The following is a 20,243-nucleotide window of genomic DNA, read 5'->3' as shown; positions in this document are numbered from 1 at the left end:
ACTTATCCCTACTTGGTTCTTATGTCATCCTCCCACATTCATGCTGCTCCACCAATGAAACCAGCTCCATCCCACCTCATCTCTGTATGCCACAGCTACCACCACACTTTCTTTTTTACCTCTAATGAATGGAATGCCATTCCTGAACTGGTCTGTAAAGCCACTGCACTCTCTTCATTTCAGTCTCCCCTAAAAACCCACTTCTTAAGAAACTAGTTAAATTATCTACTGTTTTATGTCCTTTACTCTTCTCCTGAGTGAATTGCTCATCTGTGTGGAGAGAGATAATTGAAAGCTGGGAGGAGGAGGCAAAAGAATACTGGAACTGAAGCTGGGAAAGACAAATTGGTTGAATTGTGGAGGAAGGATGCAGGGAATTAAGATTAACTTAAAAAAGACAGCAGCAGCAGCAAACAAACAGGTGACTAATAAGTGCTTATGATTGTCCTAATCTCTTTACTTGAATGTGGCATCACTTCCCCCTTTCTTCATCTCCTTGTCCTTTTTAGAGTGTATTCTTTCTAGGCTAGGGCTGTTGTCTTCCTCTGTGGTGCACATTTTGGATGCTACTGCAATATGAGTAGTAATACTTGTATGTAGATTTTTCTTAATTGTTTTAGTCAAATTGAGGTTCATTAAGTTTCAGTAGGTATCTTTGAAATTTTACTTGAATGTAACTTTTTTTCTCTTTTAACTCATTTTTGTCTTTTGTTTAATGTTGAAGGTTGCAGCGATTAGCAAAAGATCTTCTAAAGCAGTTCCAAGTACAGGATAGCAGTTCATTGGCAAACAACAAGGTTTCTGCTCTGGACAGGACTTTAGGAGAGATTTCTCGTATTCTGGAAAAAGAGGTATTATTTATTACATAATTAACTTATGGAATGCACAGCTTAGTTGGAATCAAGAAAGCATTCAACATGTATGTACATGAATATAGGAGTTATAAACGTTCCTACTTCAGGGGGTTAGGAAGAAACTTTCCATATAACCTAGTTGTTACATAATTGACCATTCTGGAGATCCCAGCTCCTTCCCCGGATGCATCTGATACTGACCAGATGCTCTTCATAAAAAAGAAAAACAAAAAAACTTTTTACTGTAAAAGAAGTTACAGCAAACGAAACATGACTTTATAGAAAAACTATAATTTGATATTTTTTTAATTTTTTTTACTGTTTAAACAGATTTTTCCAATAAAACCTGAGATACGGGGAGTACATTTCTTCCCTTTTCTTACTTTTGTGAAAGTCCCCGCCCTTTTTTAACAGATAAATTAAAGACCACCCCTGCACACGTGATTCATATGTACAGTGATTTTCTCTGGTTATTAGATGAAGATGAATATTGTTTTTAGTTTTGGATAGCAACAGGATTACATAAGCTTTCTGTGGTTTATCAGTAACTTTAGACATGTGTATGCTGTTACCACAAGTAAACGAAGTTTAAACAGATGGATTTGACATGGATTTTTTCCAGTTGCTTTTCCTGATATTTTAGAATACTGCCAGATTTAAGTAGGGAGCCAGCTGCAAGTCTTATGAACCTGAATAAGTAACTTCATATCTGCCAAAATGTGTAAGTTGATGGAAGTTAGAGAAACAAAATTTTCTGTGACCCAGGTCACAAAGTGTAATAGTATGTTATATTAAATTGTGGCAAATACTCCTTCGCTTCAAGTTCAATCAGATTCCACAAATGCTCAAATAACAATATTTAAGTCCTGTAGAAGTCCTCCACTCAGTGCTTGTGCATACCAACCATGACAATTATGGATTGGCAGTCACAAATATAGACTAAGGAAAGACTGTGGCCTAAATTCCTAGATATACCTGTTGTCTTCTGAATGCAACTGTGGGGGCTGAATAGCCAGCCATGACTCTTCGATTGTGAGGCCAGTTCTGCACTGGTTATAACCCCAGCATAGGGTAGAGCACCCCTGGCTGTGGTGCTGTTTGAGGTATTTGAATTCTACAGATTGCAGGCTATTGCTCCCTTTTGTGCTCTCACTCTGCCCCCCACAGCTGCATCAGCTTGCATTCATTTACATCAGGAGAATCCTTAGGTAGGAAAATTCAGCAGCTCTCTGTCTTATTTACATTGCCAAATAAATGAGAAAATCCAGCCTTGTAAATCTTTTGTTCCCTTAACCTGTATATATTTCAAATGACCATGCTACGTTCACAATAAGCTTTCAGATTCACTGGTGGACTTGTGTTTTTACTTTTTTAGCACAGCAATTCTCAAACTCACAACATTCAGTTTAGAGTAGTTAGTATCTTTTAAGCCTCTCTCATTTTCCTCCCTCTTGCCCATTTTTGAGAAGCAATTAATGCAATTATTACATCGCCATAGGAATGGTTGCCATTTGTGTTTCCTTTCCCATCATGTTAGAAGGTTAAAATGACATCATGCTGCCTATATTACCAAGTATAGTGGCTCACAGAGCTCAGGAACAGACTGCTTGGGTAAACAGTACTGATGGTTTTCATCAAAAAGGAAAAAAACATTAATGTTATTATTGCTGTCAAAGTGAAATTGAAGTATAGTTTATATTGCTACTGATACTCGCAAGCTCAGAAGGAAGTATCCCATTTCTTATTAGAAATGTTAGAAAGAACTGAAGTTTGAAGAGTTCTCTTTAGTTTGCCTTTTTTTTTTCTTTGTACTTGAAGTGAAAATTTTCACTGGTTGAAATAGTACATTCCAGTTAAATAATTTGCCTATATCTTCTTTTAGAGCCTATCCAAAATACACTGAAGTCAATAAGTGTCTTTCCATTGATATCAGTGGGATTTGGATCAGGCACTTGGAGAACATGGGCTAGTTCTCCTCTCCCTTGCATCGTGTGTAGTCCTTTACACCTCTGCAAAATGAGTGCAGAGTAAAATACTGTCAAATCAGCACTTTGCACAGGTGTAAATAAACGTGCAAAGCAGTGAAGTCTCAGACCTGATATGCTGGGTTGGTTTTTTTGGGAGGGGTCAGGTGTTCCTCTTCCGCTGGCAAGCCTTTTATGTTTCCCTTGTGTTTTACTGCATGCTATATGTGGCACATTGCAATGTAAGTCACCATTCTACAGCATAAGTAATGGCACTTACGTGAGCCAAATTTTGTCTTAACACCTTCTGCAAACCCATTGAAGCCAATGGGCATGATTCTTATTTACATTGTCCGCTTTACACAATTCTGGCAGTGTAAAAGTTCCTTAAATGGATGGAAATGCCCCATATAATATCCACAGTGCAGAGAGCTCCCCTGGCTGGTATAAAACCAGTAGAGGGGCTCTACAGTTGACCTAACCCCAGTAAGCCTCAGCGTGTTTCGGTAGGACATTCCCCCCCCCCCCCGCTGAGCCTGTGGCAAGGTCCTGTGGTGCTGTTAGGGGCAATTCTATGGACTCTGGCCACTAGGCCGTGCTACCCCGTAACCAGGGGCAATCCTATGGACTCTGGCCACTAGGCCATGTTGCCCTGCAACGAGGGGCGTGAACCCTCACAGGTGCCTAGAAAGTCAGTGGGACTCACAAAGCTTGAGTTAGGCACTCAGACTCCATGTACAGTGAATGGAGGGAGATAGGCGCCTAAGAATGGGATTCACAAAAGCTGGCACACTAGGTGGCTCCCCACTAAGATAGCCAGTGATGGGAAGAGTAGATGGAGCTTTGATTCTGCTCCCTCTCTCTCCAGTCGGCAGCATAGTATAAGCCAAGACAGTTTGCTTCCTCCCTAAAGGAAACAGGGAAACCAGGACAGTGATGGACCCTTCCTGGGCTGCTGCAGAGGCTCAGAGCAGATCATGTAGTCACTAGCCCCAAATGGCAAAGTTTATAGTGAGAATCTGCCAAGCACACATCCCAAAGAAAATATTAACAAAGTGGTGTTACAGTGAAGACACAATGATCATACATACTCCTATTTAAAGAAATACCAAGTGATATATATATATGTCCTAAGACATTTCTCCTAGAATATTATCTTAAAAGCTGAATTATTTTGTATGACGTACAAGTACAGTTCTAATAAATACAATCATAATAAATTGTCTGTTAACCATTTGCATCACCGAGCCTGACAGTGAAAACAAATGGTAATATTTTGAAGAGTACAAAGAAAATGTAATATAAAAATAGGCTATGGAATTTACAATATTTTGTTCAGAAGGAGCTTGTATGTTTTGTAGAATATAACCATATACACATAACATACAGCATAAAGATATTAAGAAAACCTTTGAGTACCATTAATGGTACTCAAAGGTTTTCTTAATATCTTTATTATCTGTAATATCTGTACAGAGTAGAACATTTCTGCGGGTTCCATAATTCTTATTCTTAAAACATGGTCTTTAAACTACTTAAAATAAAAAGTGATTTCCAGTGTAAGTATGTCAGCATCACTGAAATATTTGTGAGCCCATCATTGTTCTAATAGCACAAACAAATAATCATGGTACAAAAAAACCCAGCTCACTTCCCCACAGCTTGCATATCTTCTTTCATATGTAATCATCCAGACGTGTGCGTGTGTGTGGTGGACGTGGAACTGCTGTATAATAATCTGAGGGTTGGGAGAATCCAGGCAACGATTGCTGTTAATATGATTTGTCATCTACAAATTATACTCTAACTCTTTATTATTCTCTTCTGTCCTCGGGTGAATATTATTATTATTAATTCAGTCTTTAGATATATTTTTACCTTAGCTGTTTAGAGAAAGGAACAGTTTTCATTTTGCTTTATATTTTTTAACTGCAGAAAAGGTAAGATTTAAAAACTTTTAACTAGGGAGAAAATGGAAAGTTTTATACCCTATATCTTAAGAAAATATTTCCTTTTGTGCAAAATTAAGTTCTGTGTTCCATCCAAACACTTCTGAATTTATTCCAATCAGATTTACTGAACCCTATATGTGAGAGTATTATGCATAGCCCTACTAGTTAAGAATAGCTGGGAAGTGATGCATTTAAAAATCCATGAGAAGAAATGAGTGGTGTTGAGATTTAGACCTTACATAATAAATTTTAAAAAATTGTTGGGACACTTGGGATCTCAGCTACCCTACCAGCGGTAGTAACTTCAGATGTCAAAGAAGTGAATTCCAAAAGCTAATGACTAATTCCATTTCTGTAAATGGGTGGTGTTTTTAAAATATTGATTCTGCTGTTCTCTGGCAGCAGCTCTCTCTCTGCTATTGCTGGAATTGGAGAGAGTGCACATCCAGCAGCGTCATCGTGATACTGATTTTTCCTGAGTGCGGAACTAACCGCCAGCTGTATGTTTTTGCTGTAGTGCAGAGCCTGATGGCAATATGCCAGCTCCTGTGTATCTTATTATTAAAACAATCCTTTAAAATTATACAAATATACCAGATTGCAGGATACTTGCTGCCTCAGTGGATCGGATGACATATGGAGCCTTTCAGCAGTCAGGCACTGGTTGAAACTGGGCTCCATGTCAGTAGTAACTATCAGAATGCTGTTCAGTGGCCTTTGTGAAAAAGTTGATGGATGCGGTTCTGTTTTGTCCACATACGCAAAAGCCACAGCCACCACAATTGGCCATAATTGCCCTCCATGTCGATAGCTATTTTTAATTTTATAGCCTCTACTTCTTTTGCATTCATAAACAGTACCAAGCCAACCAGTTTAGGTTAGTGCATGAGGAGAATCATTATGGCAGTGTGAAAACAAAGGAAAATCTATCAATAATATAAATGTAGTGAAAATAGCACTTTTCTTCCTGTGGCAATATTGGCAGCAGCATATCAGAGTAATGGCATTTACTGAGGCAGATTTTTCTTATGATTTTTTATGATTTTTTATTGTGAAATACCTTGTCTGCTTGATAAGTTGCAGTTGTGCATATATGAATAACATTTGCTCCCTTCACCCCAAATAAGCAGGGTTTGTACAATGAACTTGGTGTTTGTGTGTGTAAGACTTGGAGGGGGATTGTGCATTTGGTAGTGTCAAAACAACTTTTACATTTGATGAAGTAGCAGCATTTCCTCATAGATGCAGACCTTGCTACCATTATTCATGCCACTTCTAGACTGGACTACTGTAATGTGCTCTACATGAAGCTAGTGTAGATTGCAGAGACCCGCTTGCTAGTGGATCATCTCACCATGAGCATACAATACCAGTGCTCGGCAATCTGCACTTGCTGCCTATTGGCTTCCTCACAGGGCTTTTGTGATTTTTATCACTTTTTTCATTCCCCAGGGAAAACCCACAAAAGCTCTATGTAAAAAAACACAGAAAACATACTATGTGATTTACTTTCTAAGCATATGTATTCCTGAAACACAAAAGATCATACATACATTGTCCAAAATGAAAAGCTTGCATTTTTGTAAATAAAATTTAAAAAACACAACAATTGATTCTTCAGTCTATAGCTAGTTATGCCCTACCACTCTTTTATATCTGTCTTTTGATATCTGTAGATGTTTACCAATGTATTTGTTGTTTCTGCACCAAGCATATTGCATAGTTAGGTACAAACCAATCTGAACATGCTGAAAACATGCCAGAATGATGCAGAATTTAAAAATTGATAAAATCCTAAATTCAAGTGTCCTCTGTCACTTTATTCCACAATTTCCACATTTTGATGCAACAAACTATTGTACAGCCTCTTTCACAAACTTAGATTTGGGATAAATATCTGGATCTTCAATTTTAAATTCAAAAGCAGAAGGAAGAAACTCAAGATTTTTATCAACTACAATCTCCTGTTTTTGGCTCAACAATTCATTTTGGGGGGCGGGGGGTCACTCATGTTGACCAAGTGATGAAAAGGTTCTGTAGCTTTTCCTAATAATTTTTTTTATTTTATCCTTGTGTGTTTCAGTACTTAGTTAATTAGATCAAGCCAGATTTCCGCTGGCACTGTAATAATAGTATAATCTGCCTATAATCTGTCAAATTCCTGTGAAACCTCCTTCAGTTGTGTTTGCCATTTTAGTATCTCTGTAGAATTCATTGTTTTGTAAAATGTGTGCTCTGTTTTGATCAAAGTACTTCTTGTATTCATTGCAAATTTCAATATACTTACAGTAGTTGGATGCAAACATAGAGAAGCAATTTTCCTGAGAGTTCTGAGTGTTATTGACAAGTGAGGGTAATAATCCTCCTTTTTTTTTTTAGGCAACCACCTATGAACCAGATAATGGGTGCAAAAGAATGTTTGAACTTTCACTACTCCAGAATGGAGGTTATGTTAAAGAGATACTGAAAGTCCATAAATTATTTAGGGACTTAAATTATCATCACAATTGCATATCCGTGAGGATGATGCCTCTGAATGTGTCCTACTTGCAGAATCATCACCTGACTGTATTATATTTATCAGCTGATTTTACATTTACTACAGTTACAATAAGAAACAGCCACCTAAGGCCAATCTACATTACCGCCTAAGTCAATCTAACTTGCATCACTTAGGAGTGTGAAAAAGTCACCCCCGTGAGCAACACAAATTACAGTGACCTAAGCGCTGTCCACATCAGCGCTATGTCAATGGGAGACGCTGTCCCGCCAACATAGCTTCCACTTCTCGCAGAGATGGAGTAATTATGCTGATGGAAGAGCACTCTCCTGTCGGCTTAGAGCATCTTCACCAGACATGCTACAGAGGCGCAGCTGCGCCGATGTAGCGCTTTTAGTGTTGACCTGCCCCTAGTGAATTCAACCCTGTGCATAACTAAAAACTGGAAAAATAAGATGAGCAAACCAACTTTATATAAAATCTTATCAGTTATCCTGCTACCTTTCAGAAATAGCTACATTCTAAGAAAGCAAGCCCCCTCCCAGTTTACACTCCACATACTTCAGTATCCATTCATCCACTCCCCAATCTCTTCAATATCCACTGATATTTGATTTTATCTACTATCCACTACCCCGTTCTCCAGTCAGTAATCGCTCCTCATGCTCCCCTTCCCCTCTAATGCCAAGGAAGTTCTGTAACTTTATTGTTGTTTCTTAGTAGGCCCAGCAAGAACCTTAATATTTCACATCATTTCACTTTTAACTTTTTAGAATGGTGTTCTTTCACAGATTGAAATTAGAGTCTACTGTTTATAATTGAAAAATTTTAAATTATGTTCTTATGTGATTACGTCAGATATAGAAGTTCTAAAAATGAAAAAAATCTTCAAAAGTTTGTTGGGGGTTTTCCCCTCAGAAAAATGGGTTTTTCACAGTAGGAGTTAAGGCGTTAAAGTTGATTTTTTAAATTAGCCTGAATCCTGCCTGCCAGAGAGATTGTATCTCTTCCTGTGCAATAGTGATATATATAAGATCACCAGAAGCCCTTGAACTGGAACCTATTTTGAAGGAGGCTGTGGCAGAACATTCACCAAAAGTGCCCCTTGACTTCAGAATTCAGTCCCGAACCTGCTCTGAAACAGCACAAATGTGTTGACTTTTCAGGACATGCTTCAAAGCTCGTCTCTTTGAATAGGCCTTTAGGGGAAGATTGAAGGTGTGTGGTGGGGGGATTTTGTAGAGGAATCTAAGTGATGGGGAGATTTTGATATGCAATGTGGTTTTTTGCTGACTAATATTATGTATTTGGGGGGGAGGCTTTTCTGTTTTCATTGTTATGGACAGTTTTTATTGTTCTATTAATTGATGGCATGGTGTCTAGAACCATAGGCTTTTTTTATATTGTTTAAATCAAAATAGAGTAATAAGCATAAATTCTCTTCCACAGAATCCTATGTCCTATTACACCGTTTTCTACTCCCTCTGGACAATATTGTTCAAGAGATCTTCCAGCAATAGAATACACTGTATATGCTCTCCAACCAATCCTTAGAAAATATCACTTGTGAGAGGCAGTTTTCTTTCTGTTTCACATCTGTAGTCATAGAGAAAAAAAACTAAATGTCTCACATTGCTGTACACCATGCAGACTGCAGGCCAGCTGCTGCCCAGTATAATCAACACAGAGTAAAAATTATATCGTATCTTCTTATTAGGGTCATGTTTATCTAAATAGTGAAGATTGACTGTGATACACAAACATTTTTAAATCAACCCTTCCTCCTAGTATTTTACTGTTTACTCTGAGCTGTTTAACTAGTTTAGTAGTTTTCTTGAAACAATTTATGCCATGTTCTCAGTTTCAAATTTTTATCATAAGAAAAATCCATTTACTGTCACTTCCTTTCAGACTGTAGGAGTCTAATCATTGTCTTATGAGTATGAAAGATTCCACGATACTTCTGTGTGTTTGTCAGGTGCTTAGTACTATGCGGCCTTCGGATGTTCTTGCATAAGAATAACCAGTAATTATGTTATTGCATACAACCTTTCACCTTCAGGAGTTTCCTGAAAGTGTTCTTTAAAAAAGACACATGAAGTACAATTAAACATTGATTATCAACTCTGTATAACATTTTGTTGCTAGTAGCTCTACAGTGGGGAAAGGAGAAAGAAAAGATACATTTGGTGGAGTTAATAGGCAAGGTCTCATTTTTTTTCTTTTTCCAGGCATTACCCTGCCACCAGTGAAGTCTCATTATTTCTGAGTGTCCTAATCAATAAGGTCATGAAAGATTGATTTTGGTAGCTGTCAGTGTGTTTATGACACGGATCATATATAGTCATTTATAGAAGTAGATTGTAATTCTCTTGTTAACTTGTGAGTCAAGAAATCAGCGGACACATCTTGCATGTCAGTGGGTGGTGAAAAGAATCTTGATGGTGTCAGTCATTGACTGAGAGGAGGAGACTGACACTGTTAATTGAATTTCCCCAGGGAGCATAAAAATATACCATGATATAGGGGGAGGAGTGAGGGAGTGGGAACCACACAAGCTGTCAGTGTGTGTGAGCTGGTTACATTGATTTACCTCTGCTAATGGCCTGGGTTGGATAAAAAATTGCCCTAAGGGAGGACAGAGTTCACTACAATAGCTCCTTGCCACTTACTAAAAGTCTTTCAGACTTACAAGTAGCGACATAAAAAAAAGTAAAATAAAATAGTTCTCACAAAGCCCTTTAAAGGCATAGTATAAACAGTTTTCATGCTGAATGTTTCTTCTGCTAGCAGTTCATATTGATTGAAAGAATATATGTTCAAGGGAATCAATGCTGTATTTCAACCTTAGGATTCAAACAGGTAGCTTCTTAAATGCTTTTCCTTAACTTTAAAAAGTAACAATGAGGGCAAAAATATTCTTATAATCTCATCACTGAAATAAAGGATTTTTAACACCATTTAAATAAAACTTTCAGCTGCTATTATTTTAGGTAATAGTAAGTAAATATAAAAATAAGTAAAATGCAAGAATCTTTCATTGATTTTTGTTATACTCTGGAGAATGTCTAAATATCATTACGCCATTTAAATTTTTCCTTACTTTCTTTTTTATTAAATTCTATAATTTTTAAACCATATCCAGTACAATATTTATAAACCATTAGGAGGTAAAGACATTCCCTAAAGCAAAAACATATATATCGCTCTTTCAGCTGCAGTATAATGTGGATCTGCTTGCATCAAAACTGTGACTTTTGTAGCATGTTAATATGAAGTTAACTTGTATGATGCAGAACTTCTGAATAGACAGAAACGTACATTAAATGAATGTGAAATCTCAGTACTCTACTAAAAAAAAAAGTGTATGTGTGTGTCTACTTTCTCCAGCTATGAATCACAAAAGTAAAACGTAAACTTAAACGGTGCTAAAGAATAAACTTATGACTTATAAGTTCTTACTGGATATAACCAGGATGGACAGCTGCCTTATTACACTAGATATTTTCAGTGCTCCTCTCTGCTGCTTTCTGTAAATAACGTCAAACAAACTCAAAATTCTAAAAATCGCTGTATGTTCCTAACATTTCAGCCCAAAGTTTCATCCAGTGAAAAAAAGCTAGGGGAGTAAAGTTACCAGTCACTATATCAGGAGTTCTCAAACTGGGGGTCAGGACCCCTCAGAGGGTTACAAGGTTATTACACGGGGGGTCACAAGCTGTCAGCCTCCACCCCAAACCCTGCTTTGCATCCAGCATTTATAATGGTGTTAAATATATAAAAAAGTGTTTTTAATTTATAAGAAGGGTCGCACTCAGAGGCTTGCTATGTGAAAAGGGTCACCAGTACAAAAGTTTGAGAACCACTGCACTACATAAACAAACTGTAACACTCGGACTGTGTAGACCATAGTATTCTTGGAAGGCAATTCATAGTTTTTATGCATATTCACATCCTGACTGGCAGAAACTCTGGGAAGAAATTATATAAGCATCAGTCTCTCTCTATCTATATGCGTGGGCATATAAACATAAAAGAGAAAACACAGTAACGGACACAATAAAGGCAATAACAGATAAAGCTGGCTTGAGATTGTGTGCAGCCCCCAGTAAACAGTAATATGTGGCCCCTCCCACCCTTCACAAGATCTTGGAAACTATATCAAGCTTAAGCTCTCTTTCTATCAAAAGCCCCCCAAAATCACCAGTTTAGCTGATGCCAAAGAATAAATTCCAAAGCCCACTGAGATATAATTGATGTTTGAGACCCCATAGACTGAAATGTCTCTCTCATCACATAACTTTTTATTTTAATTTCATCTGTTTAGCCATTACGGGCCTGATCCTACATGTCTCCCATCAAAGGCAGTAGGAATTTTGTGTGTGCAAGAAATCCAGAGTGAGGCTGTACATTTATATTAAGCTATCTTATAAACAAGAATTATCTTTGTTAAAAGTACACTTTCAGATTTGTATTGTGATGCACTTTGAGAAAAAAAAATTTCAGTTGGCAACTGACATTTACAAGTAGACCTGGCACCTCTCAGGTCATATTGCTCATCTTGTGCTCATATTGGCCTATGCCTGCTTTATTACAGCAGTGCGTGGGAAGAGGTATGCAACCCCTTTGTGACCTTGACTAAGCACCTAAGCCATTACCCCTTCTCGTGCTTCCATCTCCTTGAAGTTCAGAAAGTAAGTTTTTTCTCTCCAAGGTACCCAGCAGTGGTATCCCCAGTTTAACATTCACTGCACACAAATTTTTAAATTATCATAAAGCACTGCAAAGTTGATTTGGTATTTCTTAAATAGAGAAAATGACACAATGAAATAGCAATTAACTTATCTAGGTTGAGGCAACAGGAGCGCCTCTAGACAGACACAATTATTGTTTTACAAAGTATGGAAATATTACCTACAGCCCAGACTAACTGTTTCTAAGCCTAAAGGCTGATAGAACTTCTGTCCACTTGTCAGCTTAAAGTTTCAGCATATCTCTGAAAGTCTGTTGTGCCATGTCTCAGCAAGCTTTGTGTACTTCCTTCTTAACTCAGTTCTTCTTTAGGCTCGTACCAAAAATTCTGTGTAGACAAATTTAACTATATTGATTTAGAAACAATATAGTTAAATCAGTGTAACCCCCTAATGTGGCCACAGTTATACACCACAGAATAAAAGTGCTTATATACCCAGAGCTGGCATAAGCAGACTAAGCAATTGCTTAGGGCCCCGAGCAGGTCAAGCGAGCTCCCTATTTGCTTTTTATTATGTGGGCAGACAAAAATATTCCTGCTTAGGGCCCCCAATTGGCTAGCACTGCCTCTGTACTGCATATATAAAAACAGTTTATTTCCCCACATTACCAGAAATAGGCTGTACCAGTAAAGGCACTTTATACTACTGTAGCTCCATCCACACTAGGGATGAATTTACTAGCTCAGTTCTAACTCAGTATAGTTAAATCTGTGCAAAAACTGTTTGCATCTTACTTCTTTCTGATTTGAAATAAAACATTTATCCAGATTCAGTACATTTTGGGGAGGGACTTTGTGATCCTTGGTATCCCTGCACAGTACTGAAGTGTTTTTTCCCTATTGACTAATCATGGTTAACTTTTGATATAACAAAGGCATTTCTCATATGGCTTGAGATGAGATGGGTTGGTTGTTTGTTTGTTTCTGTTTAATGCGATTTACAAGAATACTGAATTGCATAGGAAAGTTTTGCCCGTTCCACCAAAAGCATTTATCTAAGGCAAGGTGACCAACAGGTGGCTCAGATAAAATCTCATTAGAATCAGTTGGCCTGAATTTCAGTAGCAGTGAGTACTCAGAACTCTAATTGAAAGCACCTAAGACTACATCATGTAGGCACTTTTGAAAATCTTACCTGGAGGGTGCTATTTTCAGTTGAAATCAAGAATATTTAAAATGTCTGAGGTGAGAGCATGGATCAAATACAGTATGAGATTATTTTACATGCAGATTCAAAATATATTTGTCCCGAAGTTGATTGTTTGTTTCATAGCACGATTTAACAGAAATGAAGATTATAGAACTTCGATTGCCTGAAGGGTAAAGAAATGTTTCAGTGTAGGGCTACATTCTGATACATGTGGCACATTGCTGTAACATATTAGGGAAAATAATCTAATGTGCCACATACGCTGTATGCACTGATTTTTTTTTCCCTACTGCCTTGGAGATATTTTCTTACTGTGTGTTTGCACAATGCCTAGCACTGTGGGGCCCTGACATCAGTTGACGTTTCTAGAGATTACCAAAATACTACTAATAAATAATAATTATACATATAGTTCCATATTAAAGTTGATATTAAAACTTGAGGATGGTGTAACCACTTAGTCCACATTTATTTCTTCTTTGTACATCATTAATAAGAACTGTACATACGGCAACACAAAATTCCAGTTACCTATTTTTCAATTACCCTACTAAACTTAAGAAGAAAATAATTTTGTACTGTTTAATGTCTTTCTCCATATAGGAAGCAGATTTCAGAGAAAAAAAAATATTCCCCTAGTAATGTTTATTTTTTCTATTTCAGAAGTGTTTGAATCTTTATATTAAGTGCCTACACTTTTCACTTTTACACTACTATTTTCAAGACTGGTGCACATTTATGACCTCTAAAAAGTGCTCCCCCAGTGGCAACTAATAATTTATTTAGTGTCAAACAGCATTTTTGTTTTCTTGATTTTTAGATAAATTTGCAGCTCATTGCTGCACCAGTCATGATGTCAGTTATTTACATTCCAGTAAAATGTTTGTCGTAACTTTCAAATACGGGGGGACTATAGACAGACGGTGTTTATCATACTGCAGAGACTGTCAGAAATGGTTGGCCTCAACAGTACAGCATCAGATCCAGTATTTACAATTTGATCTACAAACTGTCAGGCCTGTTCTGCACAGTGACCAGTTCTAGTGTGACAATTAATAGAACAGTTTTTAGTGGGTTCACCAGGTTGCCTACGTATAGATTTCACTGGAAACTTGCTTTCTCTTGACATGGATCTGGCCACAAAGATGACAAGAAACAAAAGCAATAGTGTAAAATTAAAAACTGATGAGATATTAATCGTTAAATTAATCTGTGGCAAAAGTAAGGTACAGAACAGAACTAGCATTAAGTGGAATAAATCTTTTTAGTATATATTAGACTTTAAGCCATTTGTAGTGCTTAGAACTAATGTTTCTAAAGATCTTGAAGAGGCAAATGCTATCTACTATAACTGTTATAAGAATAGAAGAGGGTACTATTGGGAATTAGGCACATTTGGCTCTGGTGGTTCAAAGAGGCTGTAAAGCTGGGATAAACATCTATGCTGGGATTCCCATAGCAGAGGATTATTGAAATGGCAAGGAGCTCCTATGCCAACTCTGACAAGTGTCTCCCAGCTCCAACACACCGTTCCAGAGGGCATTGCCAGAGGGATGCACTCTGGTGATCCACACCTGCCAGAATGGCCGCTTGGAACCTTGGTCTGCCAGATATACCTAAGTTACACCAGAGGCCAGACTAGTCCCCAGTTGGCTCTAGGATCAGAGAACTAAAAGTGGCAGAAAACCCTCTTTTCCCCCATCTCCCCTCTTTGGTCTTGTACTGAACTCAGCTCAACCTGTCCCCTGGTGTTTGTAGCTCTGAAACCATCAAAGAGAAGATTGTATAGGACATCTCCCAACGGTTGTTTATTAAAACAAATAAAAGGAAGTTCTTCACCCAGCGCACAGTCAACTTGTGGAACTCCTTACCTGAGGAGGTTGTGAAGGCTAGGACTATAACAGCATTTAAAAGAGAACTGGATAAATTCATGGTGGTAAAGTGGCTATTAGCCAGGATGGGTAAGGAATGGTGTCCCTAGCCTCTGTTTGTCAGAGGATGGAGATGGATGGCAGGAGAGAGATCACTTGATCATTGCCTGTTAGGTTCACTCCCTCTGGGGCACCTGGCATTGGCCACTGATGGTAGACAGATACTATCTGTCTACCATCTGCCCCGGTATGGCTGTTCTTATGTGCAATGGTATTCGCTACTGAAGCTAATGCATAACTTGTTCAGAAACACAGAGAAGCCACTTTTCAAGATGGTCTGAATTCACAATGTCCTGCATTAAATTCTGGTTCTCCTTATGAAATTATTTTATTTGGCCTTTGCCTGAGGGTGAGGGCAACAGATGGGTTTGTTGAGGGGTTCAAGAATGGAATACTCTTTCCCCAGTTCAGTAGCAGAGCACCTCTGCAGCCAAGCCACAGTCACTAGCTAATGAGATGGGGTAGCATCTATGGTCCCTAGCCCCATCCCCATATGCAATTTGTCTAGTGTGTGTGTTATTAACCTGGGCGTTGCAATCCTCAGAAAAATCACAACCACATCAGCAGATCACAACCTGCTTTCCCTTCCCATGGTGTTAAATGACAGGGATCCTAAGCAGGGTCCCAGTATGGAAAAGATTGAGAACTATTGGTCTAGTGGATTTGCCCAGGTCACAGACACACTGGCCACACCACACCCGTTCCCCGATCCCACCTTCCAACTGTCACAAAGAATGCTCCACTCCATGCCATGCTTGGACTTGAAAAGCTTCCTTTGTTTCCTAGCCTCCCTAAGCAGCACAACCATACTGAGTATTGGACCGTTGGCAGCTGCACAATAAAGCCAGTAGGACTTTCCCTCTGAGTTTGTATATGTGCATACATATGTATGTGTGCTGGAGGTTCCTGAACCATTCGCCACCTCTCCTCTCCATATCTATACAGCATCCCATCACAATCTGCCCCATAATGTACAGCCAGACCTATTAGAATCGGGATTTCAGAGTACTGGAGCTGATGGCACCTGAGATCTCTAATGTGTATACAGTTTCTGTTAGTAAACCTCTGCCTAAAGAGTGCAGGTTACAAGACTGATTTAGCAAAAAGCTATTAGAGATGGCACAAAGACATGGAAATGTATGCTAACAACAGTTAGCTGAGCTATCATATTTTACTGTGCCACTATTTCTCTTTCTCTACCTGACTACAATTTAAAAAACATGATATAGTCATGTAAAAGTTCAATAGAAAAGCAAAATCCAATAGTTATCTTTGTGATAGAGCAGGGGTTCTCAAACTTCATTGCACCGTGACCCTCTTCTGACAACAAAAATTACTATACAACTTCAGGAGGGAGGACTGAAGCCTGAGCCCTGGGGGGGGCCCCAAAGCCTGAGCCCCACCACCCTAGGCGGGATGACCATAGCCAAAGCCTAAGGGTGTCAGCCCAGGCAGGCGGCCTGTAACCTGAGCCCCGCTGCCCAGTGTGAAAGTCCTCGGGCTTTGGCTTTGGCCCCAGGCCCCAGCAAGTCTAAGCCAACCCTGGTGACCCCATTAAAATGGGGTTGCAACCCACTTTGGGGTCCCAACCCACAGTTTGAGAACCACTGTGATAGATAATCATTCTCATGCTTTATAACCTTGAAATTTTGATTCTCTGCTGTAGCCTGGCTTGGGGGCCGGGGGATTGTTTTTGTTTTGCTTCATTTTTAAATCTCTCATTTCTCCACTAGAGGACAGTACTAGCAGAAACACTTCACAAATATTGTACTTTGAATCCTTAAAAGTGATAGAACTGCCCTCAAAGGTAAAATTTTGTTTTCAAAGGGGAAAATTCACGCACATTTTCATTCACTTAATGTTGATTATAATTATGATAATTTTAAATTAATTATTTTAGACTTTAATTCTGAGAAGGTATTTTGTTTTTAAAATTAAGCCTGATACATTTAAAACAGGAATTATTGTGTGCAAATGATTATATATTAAAATGCTGTTGTGTTTTTATATTTGACAAGCTTTAAAAAAAAATGTGTGGTGGATAGCCAGAAAGACCCACGTGATTGTCATGCACTAGACGTTCATCTGGTGGCAAAATGTTAAAAAGATAATGTTTAGATGGATGTTTCGGGGGGGGGGATATTTTCTGCTATTTTGATATATTATATCATATCTATAGATGCTACAGTAATTTGTGCTTCATGTGTTAACCAGAAATCTTTGTGATGCACTTCAAATAGCTGCTCTAAGTTTCATGAGTTTCCTAGTTGTAATGAAAACTAACAATATTTGCATACCTTATACAGTCCCTACATAATGAAAGTCTTGGTTCATATCAAGTTTAAGTCTTTTCTTTAGTTAAATATATCAGATGTTTAGAGTAGGAGAGTGTCAAGTAAGTTCCCTGGTATCTCTGAACAGTTAAAAAAAATATTTCTGGTGCTGTACTATACTTGCATAGAAGCCTAAAACTAATTCAAAACAGGAAGAAGTGTCATGACTCCTTGGGATCAGAGGTCTGAGTATCAGATTTTTAAAAGGCACAGTTTATAATGCAATTTATAAAACATACTGATTAATGAGACTAATGAATACATGCTAAAAGCTCATGTTGTCATGCAAATTTAATTAGGCTGCCTGTACGGTGCAATGAGATGAAGTGATGGATGTAAGAAGAAAAAAAAAAGAATTAATGATGGACTTTCAGATTGTCCTTAACCTAAGAACAGCTAAGGCAGAGCTTCCTGTTCTGTTATGTGTTGCATAATTCTTAGAAAGTCTAGCTGAAAAACTTTAAAACTACTTTTATTTGCAAAATGTTCACTAGCTGTCAAGCAGTGCCACTCACAGGCTTGAAGTAATATGATAACATTATCTTTCTCGGAAGACTGTAGGAAGGAAGTGAACCAAATAAAGACATATTCCAGTGCCTGAGGAGTACAGAGTACAGGTTAATAATCCTCTCTAGTCTAGTTCAGTGAAATGTGGTTCTTTACTGAATTGAAAAGTATCATCATTTTGAAAAGTACACTTGGGATCAGACCCATTAATGCTCTATATTTCTTAGAACTAATGGTGGTGTGGCTTATAATAATTTCACAGGGGTTTAATCTCTTCTGAATATGCTAATGTATAGTAACCATTACTGGGTCTATTTCTGCTCTGTTATTTGGATATCTCGCCCATTGACTTCATTAGGAGGGTAGTTGAGAGCAGAATGTGGCTTGCTAACTGTGATGGCATAATGTATTTATATAAAGGAGGGAACAGACTCCATTGGTATTACAGGAACTTTGAAATATATCACAGTAGACTAAATTCTTCGCTAAGGTACACGAGTGTAAAAAAAAGCAATTCTGCTGATTTCAACCCTGTTTATCAGGACAGATTGCTGCTGAGATATATGGCTTGCAAACTGATATTATTGCATGTTACCTAAAGTATATGTTGAGAATTTTGTTCTGCCATGTTCTGAGACGTTCACAAGGAGAATACCTATTAAGTAAATGAGAGAGCCGTGCAAATCTACATTGGTGCTTAACTTATCTCAAACCTCTTCCATTTTTGTGATGATAATATTGCCAAAAGGATGGGAGGTTGTCAGAAATGTAAAAATTTTACCCCACTGACACAAGTATCACCATTAAAAGTGTCAAATGTTTAACAAAGTAGAAATGCTATGATGATTTACATAAGGTTCTCAAGTACCATGATAATGGGAACAACATAAAAACCTAGACCAGGGGTAGGCAACCTATGGCACAAGTGCCAAAGGCGGCACATGAGCTGATTTTCCGTGGCACTCACACTGCCTGAGTCCTTGCCACTGGTCCGGGGCGCTCTGCATTTTAATATAAGTTTAAATGAAGCTTCTTAAACATTTTAAAAACCTTATTTAAACTATTGTTGTGTATAAAGTAGTTATATATTATAGACTTACAGAAAGAGACCTTCTAAAAATGTTAAAATGTATTACAGGCACACTAAACCTTAAATTAGAGTGAATAAATGAAGACTCGGCACACCATTTCTGAAAGGTTGCTGACCCCTGACCTAGACACATAGATAATCAGTGTTAACCATTAGTTAAAGAGCAATTATGCAATGGTAATATTTTCCTAATAATATCTTAGTATAATTTCTAAAATTTATTTTTGGACATACAAAACCAAATTTTCAAACAATTAGCCCCATATATTCATGCACAGACACTAGTAAGTGCATTTTTTGACCATTAAAAATTATGCATGCAAGCCTTAGTGCTTGAAAAGTATGGAAGCAGATATTTGAGTATACAATGAAAGTGATATTGTGGCCCCTATGAACACTTTGTCCCTAAACGTTTTTGGTGAATAAGAAATATTTCATTATACGTTGTGTTAGGAGGCATTCCAGTGCAAATTCTCTGTTCTCTGTAACAAAAAGAAGTCCAAGAAAAAGCATTCAAGGTTTAAAAAAAAAAAAGTATAGGAAGCATGAGAAATCCAATGCCTCCTCATCTTTGAAAGGAGGAGGACTCTGTACTATCTCCTGCTTCTTTTCCATTTCTTGAGAATCAAAAAGGGTAGACTGTTTAACTCAGAGGAACAGGATAGTCTTATAGAGCGAGTACAAACCACCATAGACATCTTAAATCACAAATCTATTCAAGCAGTTGTCCCCAAGATGGCCCACCTAAAATATGAAAAGCAAAAGGAGAACTTCATCTATAGTTTCATAATCTCTTGAGAAGATGATGGATTTAGAAGAGATCTAATAATCACAGCTGTCACAAATTATACAAAATCCGAAACAGAAAAATGCACTGTATTTGCAGTGGCAGAAAGTATTTATTCACATCAAGAGGACTGCCACTCTGGCTGCTGTAGTGGACCAAGATAAGGATCAATCACTCGAGTGCTATTATGACTCATTCCTCTCATGTTTAGGTGCCAAGAAATGTGTAATTCCTTATGAAGCATCCTTCTTATATATATGCTAAACCTGAGGCTTTGTCAAGGCTCAATATAACTACATCCAACCCTGTGTAATTGGCTCATAAGTCTCCTGTTCTCCCTGACTTTTGTGTAGCATTTGTGTTATGATATAATTAGGGCCCTACCAAATTCACTGTCCATTTTGATCAATTGTATTGCCAGA

The 20,243-nt window shown here is 37.9% G+C and overlaps 1 protein-coding gene across 2 annotated transcripts in view; it reads left to right on the top strand.

Annotated features, from left to right (window-relative positions):
* SCAPER (S-phase cyclin A associated protein in the ER) overlaps window positions 1-20,243 on the top strand; it is a 340,257-nt gene that overhangs the window by 178,482 nt on the left and 141,532 nt on the right. For both annotated transcript variants that reach the window (XM_044979453.1, XM_044979452.1), the window contains exon 23: window positions 725-851. In XM_044979453.1, coding sequence (XP_044835388.1) covers window positions 725-851 — 127 coding nt within the window. The remainder of the gene's footprint in view (window positions 1-724; window positions 852-20,243) is intronic.

The sequence above is a fragment of the Mauremys mutica genome, chromosome 11 (genome assembly GCF_020497125.1).
Source record: "Mauremys mutica isolate MM-2020 ecotype Southern chromosome 11, ASM2049712v1, whole genome shotgun sequence".
Classification (NCBI taxonomy): Eukaryota; Metazoa; Chordata; order Testudines; family Geoemydidae; genus Mauremys; species Mauremys mutica.
Note: the sequence above shows the minus strand (reverse complement) of the source record. Positions and strands in the feature narration are given on the sequence as shown.